This window comes from Brienomyrus brachyistius, chromosome 1, assembly GCF_023856365.1.
Source record: "Brienomyrus brachyistius isolate T26 chromosome 1, BBRACH_0.4, whole genome shotgun sequence".
NCBI classification, from domain to species: Eukaryota; Metazoa; Chordata; class Actinopteri; order Osteoglossiformes; family Mormyridae; genus Brienomyrus; species Brienomyrus brachyistius.
Genome location: NC_064533.1, coordinates 20706897 through 20723012, shown reverse-complemented (window position 1 = coordinate 20723012; position 16116 = coordinate 20706897). Strand labels below are relative to the sequence as shown.

The 16116-nt window shown below is 44.3% G+C and overlaps 1 protein-coding gene across 3 annotated transcripts in view; it reads right to left on the bottom strand.

Moving 5' to 3' along the window:
- gmds (GDP-mannose 4,6-dehydratase) overlaps window positions 1-16116 on the bottom strand; it is a 194865-nt gene that overhangs the window by 150990 nt on the left and 27759 nt on the right. The window contains exons 3-5 of one of the 3 annotated variants that reach the window (XM_049015927.1): window positions 13232-13319; window positions 11952-11978; window positions 10679-10788 (exon numbers count right to left, since the gene is read on the bottom strand). In XM_049015927.1, coding sequence (XP_048871884.1) covers window positions 10679-10788; window positions 11952-11978; window positions 13232-13319 — 225 coding nt within the window. The remainder of the gene's footprint in view (window positions 1-10678; window positions 10789-11951; window positions 11979-13231; window positions 13320-16116) is intronic. The other 2 variants (XM_049015928.1, XM_049015929.1) reach the window with 2 other exon arrangements.

The following is a 16116-nucleotide window of genomic DNA, read 5'->3' as shown; positions in this document are numbered from 1 at the left end:
GTGCCCTGCGATGGGCTGGCCTCCCTTCCTGGGTTGTTCCCTGCCCTTGTGCCCATTGCTTCCGGGATAGGCTCCGGACCCCCTGCGACCCAGTAGGACAAGCGGTTTGGAAAATGGATGGATGGATGGATGGATGAAAACGCAGCAATTTCTAGGGGTGACAAAGACCAAAAGCTTTTTTCATTAACTCAATGAGCCAGCTACTAGCCTGAACATAAATCAGAAAAATTCAAAACAAATTACTAACACAATCAGGTCACCTGGAGTGCCTGAACTACAAAGGAAGAGCATTTTGCTACTTCAGAGAAGAGGTAAAAAACTTCTTCCATCAGGGGGCCAGATTATCAGTCTTTTTTACACAACCACATTATAATTAATGGTTCCTCAAAAGCTGAAAGATAAGAGGCAGAAGAAGCAGTCCAGGATGAGGCAGACAGACTTCCTAAAGGCAGACTAGCTACTACCATCTTGGATGAGCTGTTTCACTTCTGTTTATGTACTGTACTAAAGCTTAGGGCCAAATTCAGGGATTGTCCCAAGCCTGTGCTCTCCTGTAAATATAAACATTTTAAAGGATACTGCTTTGAAAATCAAGTTGTGAAGCACCTATCCACTCTCTCTGTGATTTGGACATTTAACTTGACACCAGCAGCAGCTACAGAATGGAGTTTGGCATAAATACTGTACAAGCAAAACAATAAGTACCAAGCAGCAGGATTTGTACAAGGGTCAGTTTGGACAAAATAGTCAAGAGACGCAAGTCTGAATATCACTTGGAGTTTTTTTTTTCTGAAAAATAAAAACATCACACACTTTTGTACAGAGAGAGAGAGAGAGAGAGAGAGAGAGAGAGACAAACACACCCATATACCATTACACTGAATTTCAATTAATTATGTTGAAAAGTCGCAACCTCGGGGGGTTGACTGTTATGACCGGCAGAGACAAATTTCAAACAAATCACTTTACTTAACTTAATAAAGAACAACACAGAGGGTTTTAGAAGGCATTCTCTCCGTCATACTATTCCCAGTTTAGCCATTCTTTCAGTGAACATTTGCCAACATGGGCATACACATCGACCAGAATATCACATTCCCCCAACCCCCACACAATACCGTGGGATTATATTAAATCAAAAAACAATTAGGCCAGTTTTACACCACATCAACACCTTCCATGTTTTGTATATCTGAATGTGACAATGTGATCTTTATTAAAGTCGTTGCTTTGGATGACTTCCCAACAACTGTCGGCAGGAGCTACACTGTCATGGAAACAGACAAGAAAACAAAACAACAAAAAACAGGCAAACAAACTTATTGGGCTGTCATAATTCCATGTGCCGGTTTAAAGATTTTCTTTTATCATTACTGCTGACATGGAGGATTTGATTTTGGCAAATCAGCAATACCACATCTCAGGGGACTAAAATGATTTTATTTTCATGTGCATGTTTTCTGAGGCTGAGAGAAAAAATCTCTCGCATGACGAGCACTGTAAAAACAGACATCTGAATGAGAGCACAGAGCAAAGCTCTGGCAAAAGAACGTAATAAAAATTTAAGACTTAACATGGCACATGTAAGTAGTTAATATTCAGAGGGAACAAGTGCAATGTGGCTCATTCAAACGTTAAACTTAACGACTGAATTGACCTGGCGCTGAGCCAAATCCACAGTTTTGACATGAGAAGAGGCAGTGATACTCCTTGCATGAAAAATGTTCTGGGCATACCGCAACCGAGCTGTCATTCTGGAGACATTACCAGTGGGGGAGGGGTTTTCCAATAGGGGGGAAATGTTATGCGTTAACTCTTTTGCTTGTCACACAGTAATAAAATCACACGCCAAATGCCCTGTTATGAGACCATAAATGTGTGAGGTGCAACTGCATGAAGTTGATAGAAGTTCGGGTCAGGTTTTCCCAAGAGCCGGTGGACCAGAACGATCAGAGAAGCAAGTGAGGAATTTCTCATTGATTTATCAGTGATGAATTGATATTAAAAATAAAAAAAAATAACACAGACGCATAAATTAAATTTTAAGCATCCATGCCCAGACTATTCATGGATGCTTTTTTTGCAATATTGAAACAAATCAAGCTATTGACAGGTTTAAAGTCACCTGGCATGTACAGCCGGTATGAGATACTCGTTAAGCATGTAGAACATGTATTGTAATGGCCTGCTGCTGTTGTAGCAGCCCGACCTGCACAGGCTAAGCGGGATGCCGCTTTTAGTGCTGAGAGACAACCACAGGCGCCATGCCGCCTTAAATCACTCTTCAGGCCCAGAAACGTAGCAGAAGCACTAGGGCCAAGCCAACACCTCTACATCACAGGCACTGTAAAGAAAAGAGGAGAAAAATGCTGACAGTGGAGCAAACTCCTGACAAAAATTTCCCAAGGCACCTTTGCCTGGCTTGCACACTGCCGTTTCCTTCCCTCTCCAACCTGCCCAGCTGAGAAAAAGATGCAAGGGCCAACAACTCCGCCTCCTTCCATGACACTTCTACTGGAAGTACCACAATTACACTTAGTGGCCTCGGGGAGGCTCCACTTGCCTGGGTGCCTCAACGGACCAGAGTTGCACTAATGTTCCCCCAAAAGTTCCTAACTGTACCCCCACCTTAACTCCACACCCCATTTCAAGCAGGATGCGATTCCCACTCGAGACCCTCCCCTTCACTCTCACCTATATCTTCCCAGCCAATGTCACGGGAAAGAGCATGACGACACAAATCCATAGCTGCAGTCCCATGTGCTTCTCACAGCGCTCCAAGCTTTTAATTGAGCTTTTTTAAACACTCCAGGCAAGGGAGTGAGCCGAGATATTTCAAGGGGGCGGGGGGGGGGGGGGGGGGGGACAGTCTCACTCGCCGTGGCTGAGATTGCAGCACAACTGCATTGTGAATCTCTGCAGCCTCAATGGCTCACTGCTGCCATCTGTGGAATACAAAGAGAACTGCAGTCACTATGGCACAGAAGGGAGGGGGAGGGTTTCTATGCCCAGTTTAAAATTTATGCTAAATCTAAAAGTTTATGGACCACCTTTCAATTAAGATCTCCTTTATTATGCATAATTTTAAATAATTGCACATATTCACATATTTCTATGCTGCCAGCAGTGTTTTCCTTTTTTTTTTTTAAGCATTTATAATTTAAAATTCAATCTATCATTCAGCCCAAGAGACAAGAAAATTATATTTACACAAACCAACCAAAATTGTCATCTTATTTTTACTTTAAGTTGACCATACTACTGATAATATCTACATAGTCTTCAACATTCTCCCTGGTTCACAGGCTGTGTTTCGGGTCAGCCCACTGTGCCACGTAGCGCATATGTGCTGTGGGCAACCACACTGTGGACCTCAGTGAAGGACAGGAGTCAATCTCCATGCTATCCAAGCTCACAGGCAATGAATCACAAACAGCAGCCGACAGAAGCAAAGAGGGTTTTGCCTTCCAAAGCTCTTTAGCTTTTTTGAGCAAGACCATATCCTCCCCAGAATTGGGCTTGGTTAAAAAAAAATAAAAGCCCCAACAAGCCATAAGCAACCATTGTTCGATTGCAAAACATGCCAAGTCAAACAAGAACCTAAACTCCTAAATGAGAATTATCTAAAATCCTAACAACCACAGCACTAAATTACTATCCTAAACCTGGCAATTAAATCATAATTACTACTAATATTCTTCAGCTTTATCTTAGCCAAGATTACCTGAGAATACTTCCAGGACTCACTATGCTACCTGCAGATGCTAGGTTTTGGAGCCCTACTCTGCAAAAGTATCACATCTCGCATAGCATAAATTACAGGGAAGAAGTATGACTGGAATGGGGCTTGTATCACTGTCCATTTGTACCTCTGGGGACACCCTAGGCGAACGCTGAGAACATTTCACTCTACTGCTACTTATAAACCACTCTAGCCGACCAGACTATTGCAACACAGAGAATTAAGTAGTCATACCACAGTTTGAAACTATCCAGGAAACACCACCGATCCCTGTCAGAGAAATAACTTGAATGCAACTTCAACAATAACTACTTTTGTGGTTTTGTCATGGGTAGACACATTTTTAGAGCAGATCTCAGTTGTAGGTTTGCTCAGTTGCTCCTATAATGTGATTACTATTTTTCTCAAAGGATTCCGTACAGCGTCTGTGCAGGGGTGAGCTAATGGAGCCATGCCCACACCAAATAAGACAGGCAGTAACGATTTGTGGCCAGAAGAAATGCGAAATCATCTTTTTTGTGTGAGAATAATTAAGATGTTTTATGAAATCATCTTCTTTGAAATAATGTACAAAGTTGGGAGGTATGCCGAAAGTAAGCTACCTCTGGATATGTCCTTTCATACGCAGGCAGCGTGGCTGCAAAATGTCACCATGAAAAATTCACTGCTGGGGAAACAGGAGTGATAATCACATCTCCCAACAATGACACTGGAGACTGATCTCCAAAAATCTCTTTTAAATAGTTGCACAAGTGAGAGAAGCACTCCATCCAGTGGATATGGTTTCCTACTAGTAGTACTTGACTTGCTGTTTCAAACTATTTTGACAGGTTAGTTGGGCGACTACACTTCAAGTGTATTGTGTGTCACAACAGCCATTAGGCAGAAGAGACAATGTGCTGATCACAATAACTTTAAATGGCACTTCAGGACAGAGACAAAGTTTTCTTCCTTAACTCAAGACACCAAGCTTCACTTCACTCAAGTTGACGTGTTGGCAGCAGGATTGATGGGCAAGCATAAGGATCTGAGCGATTTTTCCAAGGGTCAAATTGCGATGACTGGGGCAGAGTATCTCCAAAATGATAGATCTTGTGAGGTATTCCTGGTATGCAGTGGTCAGTACCTACCTGCAGTGTCAGAATAAACTGATTCAGAGCTTGATATATATGGTATAGGGCAGCGCAGCCACAGACTGGTCAGAGTGCCCATGGTGTCCACTACCAATAGGCCCTTGAGTGTCAGAACTGGACCATGGAGCTATGGAAGAAGGTGGTCTGATGAGTCATATTTTCTGTTAGATCAGGTGGACGGCTGGATGCGTGTGTCGTTTACCTGGGGAAGAGATGGAACCAGGATGCACTATGGGAAGAAGTCAGGCCAGCGAAGGCAGGATGATGCTCAGGACAAAGTACTGCTGGGAAACCTTGGGTTCCGGCATTCATGTGGATGTTACTTTGGCGCGCACCACCTACCTAAACATCATTTCAGACCTACACCCCCTTCATGGCAATGGTACTCCCCAATGTGCCCTGCCTCACTTGAAAAAATTGGTCAGGAATGGTTTGAGGAACATGAAAAAGAGCTAAAAGGTATTGATTTAGCCTCCAGATTCCCCAAATGTCAATCCAACTGAACATCTGCAGGATGTGCTAGACAAAAAAAGTCTGATCTATGGAGGCCCCACCTCACATCTAAAAGGACGTGAAGGACCTGCTGCATGATGCCAGATCCCACAGGACATACCGTCAGAGTTCTTGTGGAGTCCATGATGCTTCGACTGAGCTGTTTTGGTGGGACGACGGCGGGCCACGTAATGTTAGGCGGGTGGTTTTAATGTTATGTTATGGCTAATCGGTGTATTATTAAACAGCACAAGGGTGTAGAGTAAAGAGCATGTAGCCGATCATGTCAGAGAAGACAAGCTAATTACACAATCTGCAATAACTTACTGTATAGATTATCACCCGAACTAATGCACCAAGTGAAGAGAAAAGGCAAGGTACATGTTCTACAAGCAGGTTCTGACAGTTCTTTGCCATTAATGCCGTGTCATAGCTGCACATGTGCAGGAGACACTACAGCCTGCACAGTGCCAGCTGGGGCCCGGGGTGGGTGGGTGGGTAATACACCCACTTAGCGTGTCTTGATATCTTGTCATCCCACCGTGTTCAAAACCAACCACACAGCTGCTTCCAGGCAACACCTCCCATCAGCATGTTCAAGCCCAAATCAAAAACAGACTCCAAGTGCCTGACAGACAGTGGAAGAAAACGGGGACAACGAGCAATAAGAGGAAATGGGCAGTAGAGGGTTTCAAGGTGGAGGTGAGGACACCCTGCATCCCTTTTTCATGCCTGAAATACCTTGCTATCCTTCAGACATAATCACAACTATCAAGCCATTACATGGGTTTCAAACTGGCCGTGATGTAGTCGGAACTCACTGCTCTCAATCACACGTCAAGAAAATGAAAGAACGAGGCGAAGCGCTAATATCTGCAACAAATCCCTCCCCAAAAACAGCCTAAGAACATCTCAAACAAAACAGAAGACAGAGGAGGACTCAGCAAGCCTAACAGCTGCCACATGCACCCATTTTCATCATTAAATCATGGCTTAGGAGACAAATCCTCTTGAATATGTTGCTGGGAGATGGATGGCCGCCCAGTGGAGATATATGAGAAAGAATAATAAACAATAAAATCATTCACTCGATTCAGTCAAATTAGAGCCTCTCCTTAACTTCAACCATTAGATTACCAACATTCTGTTCCTTATGGACTGTGACTCGGTAAATCTACAGTTGAAGGTATGTACTACAATCTCAGTTCGCTGCATGCGAAACACATTCACCTCAAATTCGGTGAATGTATTTGGGGAAATAACCGACATTCAGGGCCACAGAATCATAAGAAGGGGACACACAGTGAGCAGGAAGTCTCCATTTTGAACAGGGAGGGAATATGTTGTGTTACACTGGCACAAAATGCTGTCGGCACTGTGGTGTCACAACCCATTACCTCACATGCGTGCAGCACATTGCTGGAAATGCCTTCCCCAACAGCTATTACACGAGGAGCTGTGAGGAACAGCTCAAGTAACGGGCTTGGCTGCACACTATGGCCCGATCCAGGTCTGAGTGAAGCCAAGCAAGCAAGACTTTGCTGAACTCACAAAATGTCCCATCTCTCCCTGTAGTTAGGGGCTGCGTGTGACGTTTCTCAGCAGAGAACCGGTACAGAAACCGTGGTTTTCTGCTAAAGGGTTTTTTTTTGTGTGTATCTTAACTACTAGAGCTAACCAATACCAGAAGACGGTAAAAGTGAGTCCTAAATGATGTTGGTGACGCCTCAGTGAGCGTAATCTGTCTGCCTCTACTGGGAGAGAGGGGGGAAACTGAACCAATTCACATAATGGTTCAGTCGTAAGTCTAAGACTTCTGGTCGACTGAAAATCACGCGAGCCGACTACACAGTAAATGATCTTACAAAAGACAGTCTCATAAGTGTTTGGGAAAAGCACAATCTTGAGCGAGGAATCCGAAAAGCCACAAGCAAAGCAGTGCTTTACATGCTCTGTGTCCAGCACACGCAGAAGGCTCAGGTGACTCAGACACAGCTGAAATTGTGTGGGAGGTGGCTGGAAATGGGCAGTCATTTTCCCCATCGCCCTGGGCTGCCAGCCACAGCATTTAACATGGAGCAAACCAGAGCTTACAGGGCTGCGGAAATGCCTTTAATCACACTGGGAGGTGGCGGTATAACACGTCAACTCAGCTGCTAAGCAGGCAGTCTTACTTAAAAACCATAAACTTTCACCTGCTTAAGAATACACTCAGTGGCCTCTATATTAGGTAAAGTTACTAGTTCATTAGGTAAAGCCTGCTCCTCCATACATCAAATCATGCAGCTGCAACTGAATACGTACAGCACCCAGACAGGGTCAAGAGGTCCAATTACTGCCTGGCTAACCATCAAAATGGCTAAGAGGGGCGATCTAAGCAATTCCGAATGTAGTTGCTGTTGGTGCCCGACCCGCTGGCTCCAGCATATCAGAAAACAGACCGCTTTCTGGAATTTTCACACAATGCAATGTTTATGGAGAACAGTGTGATGAACAGAACTCATCCCACATGCAGCAGTTCTGTGGGCAGAATCACCGATGAGAGAAGTCGGAAGAGAAGCTAACAGGAAGCCTACACAAGCAGAATGGCTGCCCTTGACGTTCACCTAAAGAGGCCACTGAGCAAAATTGATTCAATGAGAGCAACAATTTGTAGGATTTTTTTGTGTTATGTGTTTGGACTCCTTGCACAAACATAGACTATACAGCATTTTATGAGTACTAGCAGGAGTGGCCCCCAGCTTCCTTCTGTTTGACGAGGTGGCCCAGTGTGACGTACGGGCCTGCTGCTCTGACGTAAAGCCTGGCTCCATGCCCAAGTGCGGCACAGAACTGCTGCAGCCAAAGTGAAGACTATAGCAATAGGGAACTTTTTGGGGGTGGGTCACATCTCCCCTCAGAGCAAACTGGCATTACACATCTGCTGTCCGTAACACAGGTAACCGTTAATAATTCAACTCAATATGTATCCTCCATGTTGCATTACATGCGCTTTTGTCTTCTCACAATACAGACTGCAGAAGCTCTCATGTTTTTTTTTTGACATTTTGAGAGACCGTAAACCATTTGTTTCACAACTCCACTTGACCTCCAGAACACAACTGTGAGTCTGGTTTCTGTCAACACATCACTTGTCACTGGCATCTTCATACATATTTTATGCTCACACCCCAGGATCATGTTACAATTCATTAATTACAATGCATGTCAAAAGAAAACATCAGCACTTCACACCTTTAACACCTGTGGCTCAGATGGAAATGGGCAAACTGACTGGGACACGTGCAAAGACTGAGCAGCTTGCATTGATGGGCGCAGCAACTCGGACACCACTTAATGTCACAGACTACATTACATGAAGGTACACTTTACCACAGTAAAATTGATATTTATTTTAAAATTTTATACATTCCCCAATAGTTAGTGTCTACAGTGTGATGAGACAACTCCATCTTTCCTACACAAAACCAAAGCAACTTCCTATATTTTTAATTTAATTACTCTTACTGAGGATTACATGTGCAATTAGTTGGAGGCTGACAGCCTTTGGTCCTTTATTGTGGGGAGGAAATCTGAAGAAAAAATAAATTGGCAAAACTAAAACACCCAGCCTTTCATGTTCATCTCATCCCTTGAAACTAGACATATGGAACGACATAAAACACACACACACAGCTCATCCCAGAAACACACACACACAGCTCATCCCAGAAACACACACACACAGCTCATCCCAGAAACACACACACACAGCTCATCCCAGAAACACACACACAGCTCATCCCAGAACCATGTACACAGCTCATCCCAGAAGCATGTACCAAACCTATTTTATGGGCTATTTACAATTCCAGCAAGGCACAAGGACACGTGAACCATTAAATGCACAAGAAAGCCGCTGTGTGGTCGAAAGTCCCAGGATTCCTTGTTTCCGTTTCTAATGAATTAATTTATTTCCTTTATCTTGTCGCAGGGTAGCGCAGATGACTCTGGATGTGAACACCCACATGGGTGAAAAAAAAGCCAAGATGCTGGGCTGAAATCCTGCCAGCTGCTCGTCCATCTTTCATGACAGCGAGGGGAAGTCGGGCACACAGACAAATATTTCACATGAAAAAAGGTGACTGAGCCAGCGAATAAACTTTTCCTTCTCCTTTGACTGTAACTACCACTAATATTCTTGCCATGTAATCCAGGAAACTGCCTCCTGCCGCATCTGCTTGCCAGACGCGTCTGCCAGCCACAGGCCTGGACAGAAGTTGAACCCTTAGGAATTTGTGTTGTGGCAGTTAATGTACCTGAATATTGCAATTTTCCTAATATGTAAATAAATGCAAAGACCTGCTGTCTGACTCTCCTGCCTACAGTAGCTAGACAGAAACGATTGCAGGGCTTGGCAAAGTACTGAGGCTAATACCAGCTCCTGCTGTCATAAAAATCATACATGTCATAAAGAACATGTATTTTCTGCCCTTTTGTGGACATTAAAGAGGGTCGATCATCTTGCTGTTGACTTGGGCTTTAAATATTTAGTCTGCTGGAACACAGGAAGTTGAGAAAAAGGACCCATTGAGCTAGCGGTGGCCAAAACGGCAGAATTGCCTGTGTGTGGCCTTGCTCGGGAGGTTTCTGTGTGGGAGGCAAAAGAGCGTGGAATCTCTCTCTCTCATTCTGCATGCCGCCAGAGTCCCGTCCCATTGCCTCGTAGGATGTGGAAGACCGAACAGCGTGGGAGAAGGGCAGGCAAGGGGCACGGACAAGGGCGGACAAGGGTACTTCTGTCGACGGCACGTCCCAGCACACCGGGAGCACAAGGAGGGGAAAAACGGGAGAGGCTCATGGAGTTGAAAAACACTTTCACCTCGCCTCATGGCGTTTCCGACAAAGCGCACCATTGTCTGTTTGGGGCCACATTGCAGAGGCATGCCCCAAGCACATGTCCCCACGAGGTTGCACACTTCCGCTAACAGACTCAACACTGCGGAAGACAAGGCCAGAATTGGCTAATGCTAATGATACCAGCAGTACAATTATTATGTGCTCATCCAGAAAATATTGAACAATCCAGTGAAGCAATCCCACAAGTTTCCTGGAAAGCCCACGTTAGTTGGCTTACTTAAACTGTGGGATAATGGTATCTTGGCCCCCAGAACCAGAGGACAGACAGGTTCTCATCATACAGTTCACTGTCTGGAGTTCCAATACCAAGTCACTAACCACAGGCCCGAGGCAAATACATCAAGAGGGGGGGGTCGAAAATGACCACCCACAGGTGTTAGTAGTCATAGCACAGAACAGACGCATCTCCTACCTTGACATGGCTCTGGGCACCCAGGTTGTATATCTCTGTTGGCTTGACCTCATTGATTATCTTCACCAGACAAGTGCTGTCTGTAAGATCTCCATAGTGCAGTCTCATATCTGGGGGGGGGGTAAGCATGGTCAGTGTTAATTCCTCAACTATAGCACTTGAGGATTATTTCATTTGATATGCTCTTTCTTTGTTAATAAATCGGCTTTTCCTGGAGTAAGATTGGAAGCTTTATATTTAGGAAATTCACTTTTTTTTGGAGGGAGTGAATGGGAGTAAAAAGTATGCATGGTCAACTTTTAGGGCACTTTTCCACTGCATTGGGTACCGTACTTTTGGTACTTCAAGAAAGTATGGCACTGCCAAACTTTCCAGTGCCAAAAGAATGGCATTTTAAGAAGTTGGTTTTCCACTGGAGTATAAACTGGTACTGGCGCCATTACGGGGGGGGGGGGGGTATTTTGTACCAAATTTTAATTGCGGTGGAAAAGCACCCTTATTTGAAGTTCATTCATTTGGAAAAAAGACACAGAGCTACTGTCACTGAATCCCTAAGTTCCCTTACAAGGGACACTACTTTCCACATGTTCAAAGAGAGTCAGACTTTCAGAGCCTGGATGTTGCTACTAATAGCATTCCATCTTGCAATGAGTCACTGTCGCTACCGTGGGCTATCCACTACTACATCCTGTTCCGCTACCACACTGGAGCCATTGAGCACCCATTTGCTTGGTTAAAACAAATGTAATGCAATCAACCACTTTTAGGATGCAAGACTGAGCTCATGGAACAAAACAACAAAATAGAATTACTCACCATAGAAACACTAACTGCATTTCAGAAAATGATGCAATAATAATATAGTAAAAACACAAATACATATAATTTTGCATTTAATTTATACAGTTTTTGACATCAGTTATGGGTGCACACACACAGACTGCCAGAATCTTTTTAAACATATATGCACTCCTATGGTGCTTAAAAAAAAACACTGTTACACAGTAAATTACACTTAGCGTTACTGATCAAACACTACTTATGCTAAACATATTGTTCAGGCTAAAACATAATGTGGGTACGTGAATGAAACAGGCAGAAGTATCAGAGACCAAAAGGATGACCCAAAGAGCAAACACCAAAAAGCCATTTTTCCACAGGGAACTGCATAGATACTACTTCTTAATAAAAGGGGGGGGGGGGGCTTGATTTCACACCACCCAGCTATCCACCACCACCTGAAAACTAGCAACAACCAGTAAATTACACTTACAGCTTCGTCCAGATCCATTACTACCTGCTGACACATTGATTAGGGAGATACAAAATCAGACATATCTCTAATACTTCCACTCAAAAGAACTCACAATGTCACACCATGTGCCATTTCAATAATTCATAAATTAGGGCTGTCAATCTTAAAAAAAAAATGTATATATTTTTAAAAAAACTATTAGCACACTTACAATGAATTATTCACGATTAAAACCTTATTTTTCTTCTTACGACTAAAGCTTGTTATAATGCATATTTAAATGTAAAAATCCATCCATCCATTTTCCAAACCGCTTATCCTACTGGGTCGCGGGGGGTCCGGAGCCTATCCCGGAAGCAATGGGCACGAGGCAGGGAACAACCCAGAATGGGGGGCCAGCCCATCGCAAGACACACTCACACACCTTTCAGTCACGCATGCACACCTACGGGCAATTTTAGCAACTCCAATTAGCCTCAGCATGTTTTTTGGACTGTGGGGGGAAACCGGAGTATCTGGAGGAAACCCCACGACGACATGGGGAGAACATGCAAACTCCGCACACATGTGACCCAGTCGGAGACTCGAACCCGGGTCCCAGAGGTGTGAGGCAACAGTGCTAACCACTGCACCACCATGCCGCCCCTTAAATGTAAAAATCAATCACCAAATTAATGTAGAACAATAACAAAGGATGTATATTTCAGACACCATTGTTTAATAGCATTTTTAAACACAGAACTACACAAAAATATACAGTCTAATAGGAGTTTTGTCTCTTGTACAACCCCTTTTCTTTCTGACAAATTTTAATCACGCTTACAAGCAGTGCACAGCACAATGAATAGTACAGGGACGAGTCTGCCGGTTTATTTTGGTTTGTGGATACACAATATGATGGTTCCACCCCATAATGCACTGCACAATGTCACCAATTGCCCCATGATGCATTACGCAACGACATTGGTTGTCGAGCTCTGTTGTCTCTGGGTAGGATGAGTTTCACGGCATCAATGTCATAGGTCAGTCCGCACACAGGAAGTAAGCAGAACCAGCTGCGTTAATTCATTTTAACACATTAAGTATTTTAGCACAGGTATGCTGGAATTCTATACGCCTACCCTATCTAGCTCTTCATAGCTAGATCACAGGCACAGAGCCCACCTCTTACTCACTGAAAGCACCCCTATACACTGACAGGGCCTTCATAACCTGGAAAGAAGAGGTTCCAGTGGACTAAAGAAACACTATTCAGAGTACCCAGACGGCAGAGGGCGGGCAGGTGGGGGTTTACTCACTTCCCTCCAGGTGGGTCTGTGGGTTCTTGTAGAGGTGCTCGATACGGCCAGTGTTGAAGGAGCTGGACCGGCGGACGATTCCATGCACCTGTAGACACAACACAGAGTATGCAACTGGACTCCCAACTAGGGATGGGGTCATTCCGAAATGCATTCCTCAATTCCAGGCCAAATCAGGAAATGGAACTGGTTGGGATTGGAGAGGAAAAAAAAAAACTACGGTGAGCAGAATTGGAATTGAATTCGAATTTCAGGGAGATTTAGAAGTTCCAGCTCCAGTTCCATTTCCTGGTTTGGATAAATGCATTTCAAAATGGCCCCAACTCTGCTCCCAACCATGGGACTTAAGGAATTCCCCCTAGAAGCACATTAAAGAGTATATGTCTCTTGAAGTGAAAAACCCTAAAAGTATCTTCTGTTGAAGGATATGACAGTAATTGTAGTTTATTTTATACTAACAATCTGAAAATATACAAAAACATGAAATCTGAAAGTGAAATAAACAGTTTATTTCATATGGGGTATAGTCAAGTGCTTTCTTCATACTTTATTATTTTTCGAGGTGTGATGCATTAGTGCTAACCACAGCTAGCTTTGCATCCCACACTCACTATATGTATAAATGATGAAAGAAAGGGAGTAATGCACTTAGTGGAACTGTTGCCCTTTGACGTAGTGGAAGACTGGGCCACCGCAATAAGGAAGAGGGCAGAGGGTAAGGGGCCATCTGGGGATCAGGGCCAGCATTTCCACCGTGGCCAAGACCTTGTGAAACCTTATATCCACTAAAACTATTAATATGAACTTAACTATGGTGCTTGCAGAGGTTCGTATTCACATCAGGATTAGCAGTAAGACAAAACAAGTCAAATCCAGCACGTCTCTAAGGGCCCAATCCCAGCCAAGTTAGCTGATAAGGAAGCACCTTATAACCAGCACGGGACATTTCAGGCTCTACTTTATGTCTCGCATCAGACTGCAGCATTTCCTATTCCCCTTTCTTAATACTTATAGACAATTCACTAGTGAATCTGCAGGTGACACTCCCTCTCCATTTGAGTGGCAGAGGAACAATAAAATGGTACAAAAAAAGATATTGTCTCCAGTTGTTCTGCTGACCAGATTTAATCTGAGTCACCTCAAAAATTAAAAAAAAAAAATCAATTTTGTAAGTATGTGGATATGTTGGTTAGGATTCTGTGTCCATGATTGGAAGGTTACCCACTGAAACCCTCACATGCTATGGTTAGCACAGGAGTTCACCAGTGTGCCCTTGAGCAATTACTCAAAGGACTGTCTGACCTTGCTCTCATTTAGATGTTACTTAGAATCTGTTAAATAAATGAAATTTAAAAAAATAGTACTAAAATGTGGGGGCATGGTGGTGCAGTGGTTAGCACTGTTGCCTCACACCTCTGGGACCCGGGTTCGAGTCTCCGCCTGGGTCACATGTGAGTGCAGTTTGCATGTTCTCCCCATCGTCGTCGTGGGGTTTCCTCCAGGTAGTCCGGTTTCCCCCCACAGTCCAAAAACATGCTGAGGCTAATTGGAGTTACTAAATTGACTGTAGGTGTGCGTGAGTTAATATGCCCTGCGATGGGCTGGCACCCCCATCCTGGGTTGTTCCCTGCCTTGAGTCCATCGATTCCGGGATAGGCTCAGGACCCCCCGCGACCCAGTAGGATAAGCGGTTTGGAAAATGGATGGATGGATGGATGGATGGAGTAGTAAAATGTGAAAGGGTGGGTATCCTAACAGATTATGTAGATTTTATTATGTGGTTAAAGACAAACCAGAGACTGGTTTGTCTTTATGACAAACCATGGCTGTCCAATGTCCATTGCTGTAACAGACTTCCTGTTACAGCAATGGACATTATTTTGTATTCACTCCGTTCCATTGTTGCCACGGCTTTATTGGGTATGATTGAGTACGAATTCCCAATTGGTTAAGTGCAAATGTCTGACAAATATCACACATAACATTATGTTCTAGACATTCTGATTATTTTTCATTCTGGAGAACAGGAACTAAAACCACTCCTCCTCTACACACAGGCACAACCCACTCTTACTGCAGTCCTCATTGGAGACCAGAAATGATTGAGGATTTAAACAACCAAACCAAAGCCTGAATCCTTCTCTCAGAACCCACTACAGCACATCAACATGGGGGTTGCTGTCGTCGAGATAGAGGCCCGATGCCAAGAACAGTGAAACAATCTCAAACACACTGCACGCGCCACGAGACAGGGCGTGAGAGGGAGAGAGAGACTTCCTGGCCAGGGTGCAGGGATTAAAGGCTTTGGGGATGCGCTGGACCACTGGACCAAGGGTGGTGGCAGACTGGGGGTGGGGGGGGGGGGGGTCATAGGAAGCCCTGCGGAGATGAGATAAAGCCTGGGGCCTGACCGCAGGGAGTGTAGCGCACCACCGCACCCTGCCCCCGTCTTCCTCTATTCACTGCAGCTTCCTGCATGGCCGCCCGCTACACTCTACCCTCTACCCACAACAGAGCAGGACCTTCTGATACTCGACCAGGACACAGTGTGTTAGTGTCTGCTTCAGACCAGCCACAAGCACCTGCCAACCAATTCACAGACGTTCCAGAAAGCCCATCTTCCATAAGCAATCGCAAGGGTAGTATAAATGCTTAGCCATAAAACAGTATGCTAGTTTGACTTAATTAACAAGGCACAGCTGGATCATTGTTGAAGTCCAGGCTACGTTATCCCCAAGAGCCAAGCCATTCAGAATGGCCTTCAGAGAAAAACATGAGCCATCTTAAAAGTTTTTGTTGTTTTGATTCAGTCTGTGCGACAACAGAGCTGGATAGATCTCAAGTCAAACCAGCCCTGTGCTGAGTAACCAGTCAGCTTCTGCTAG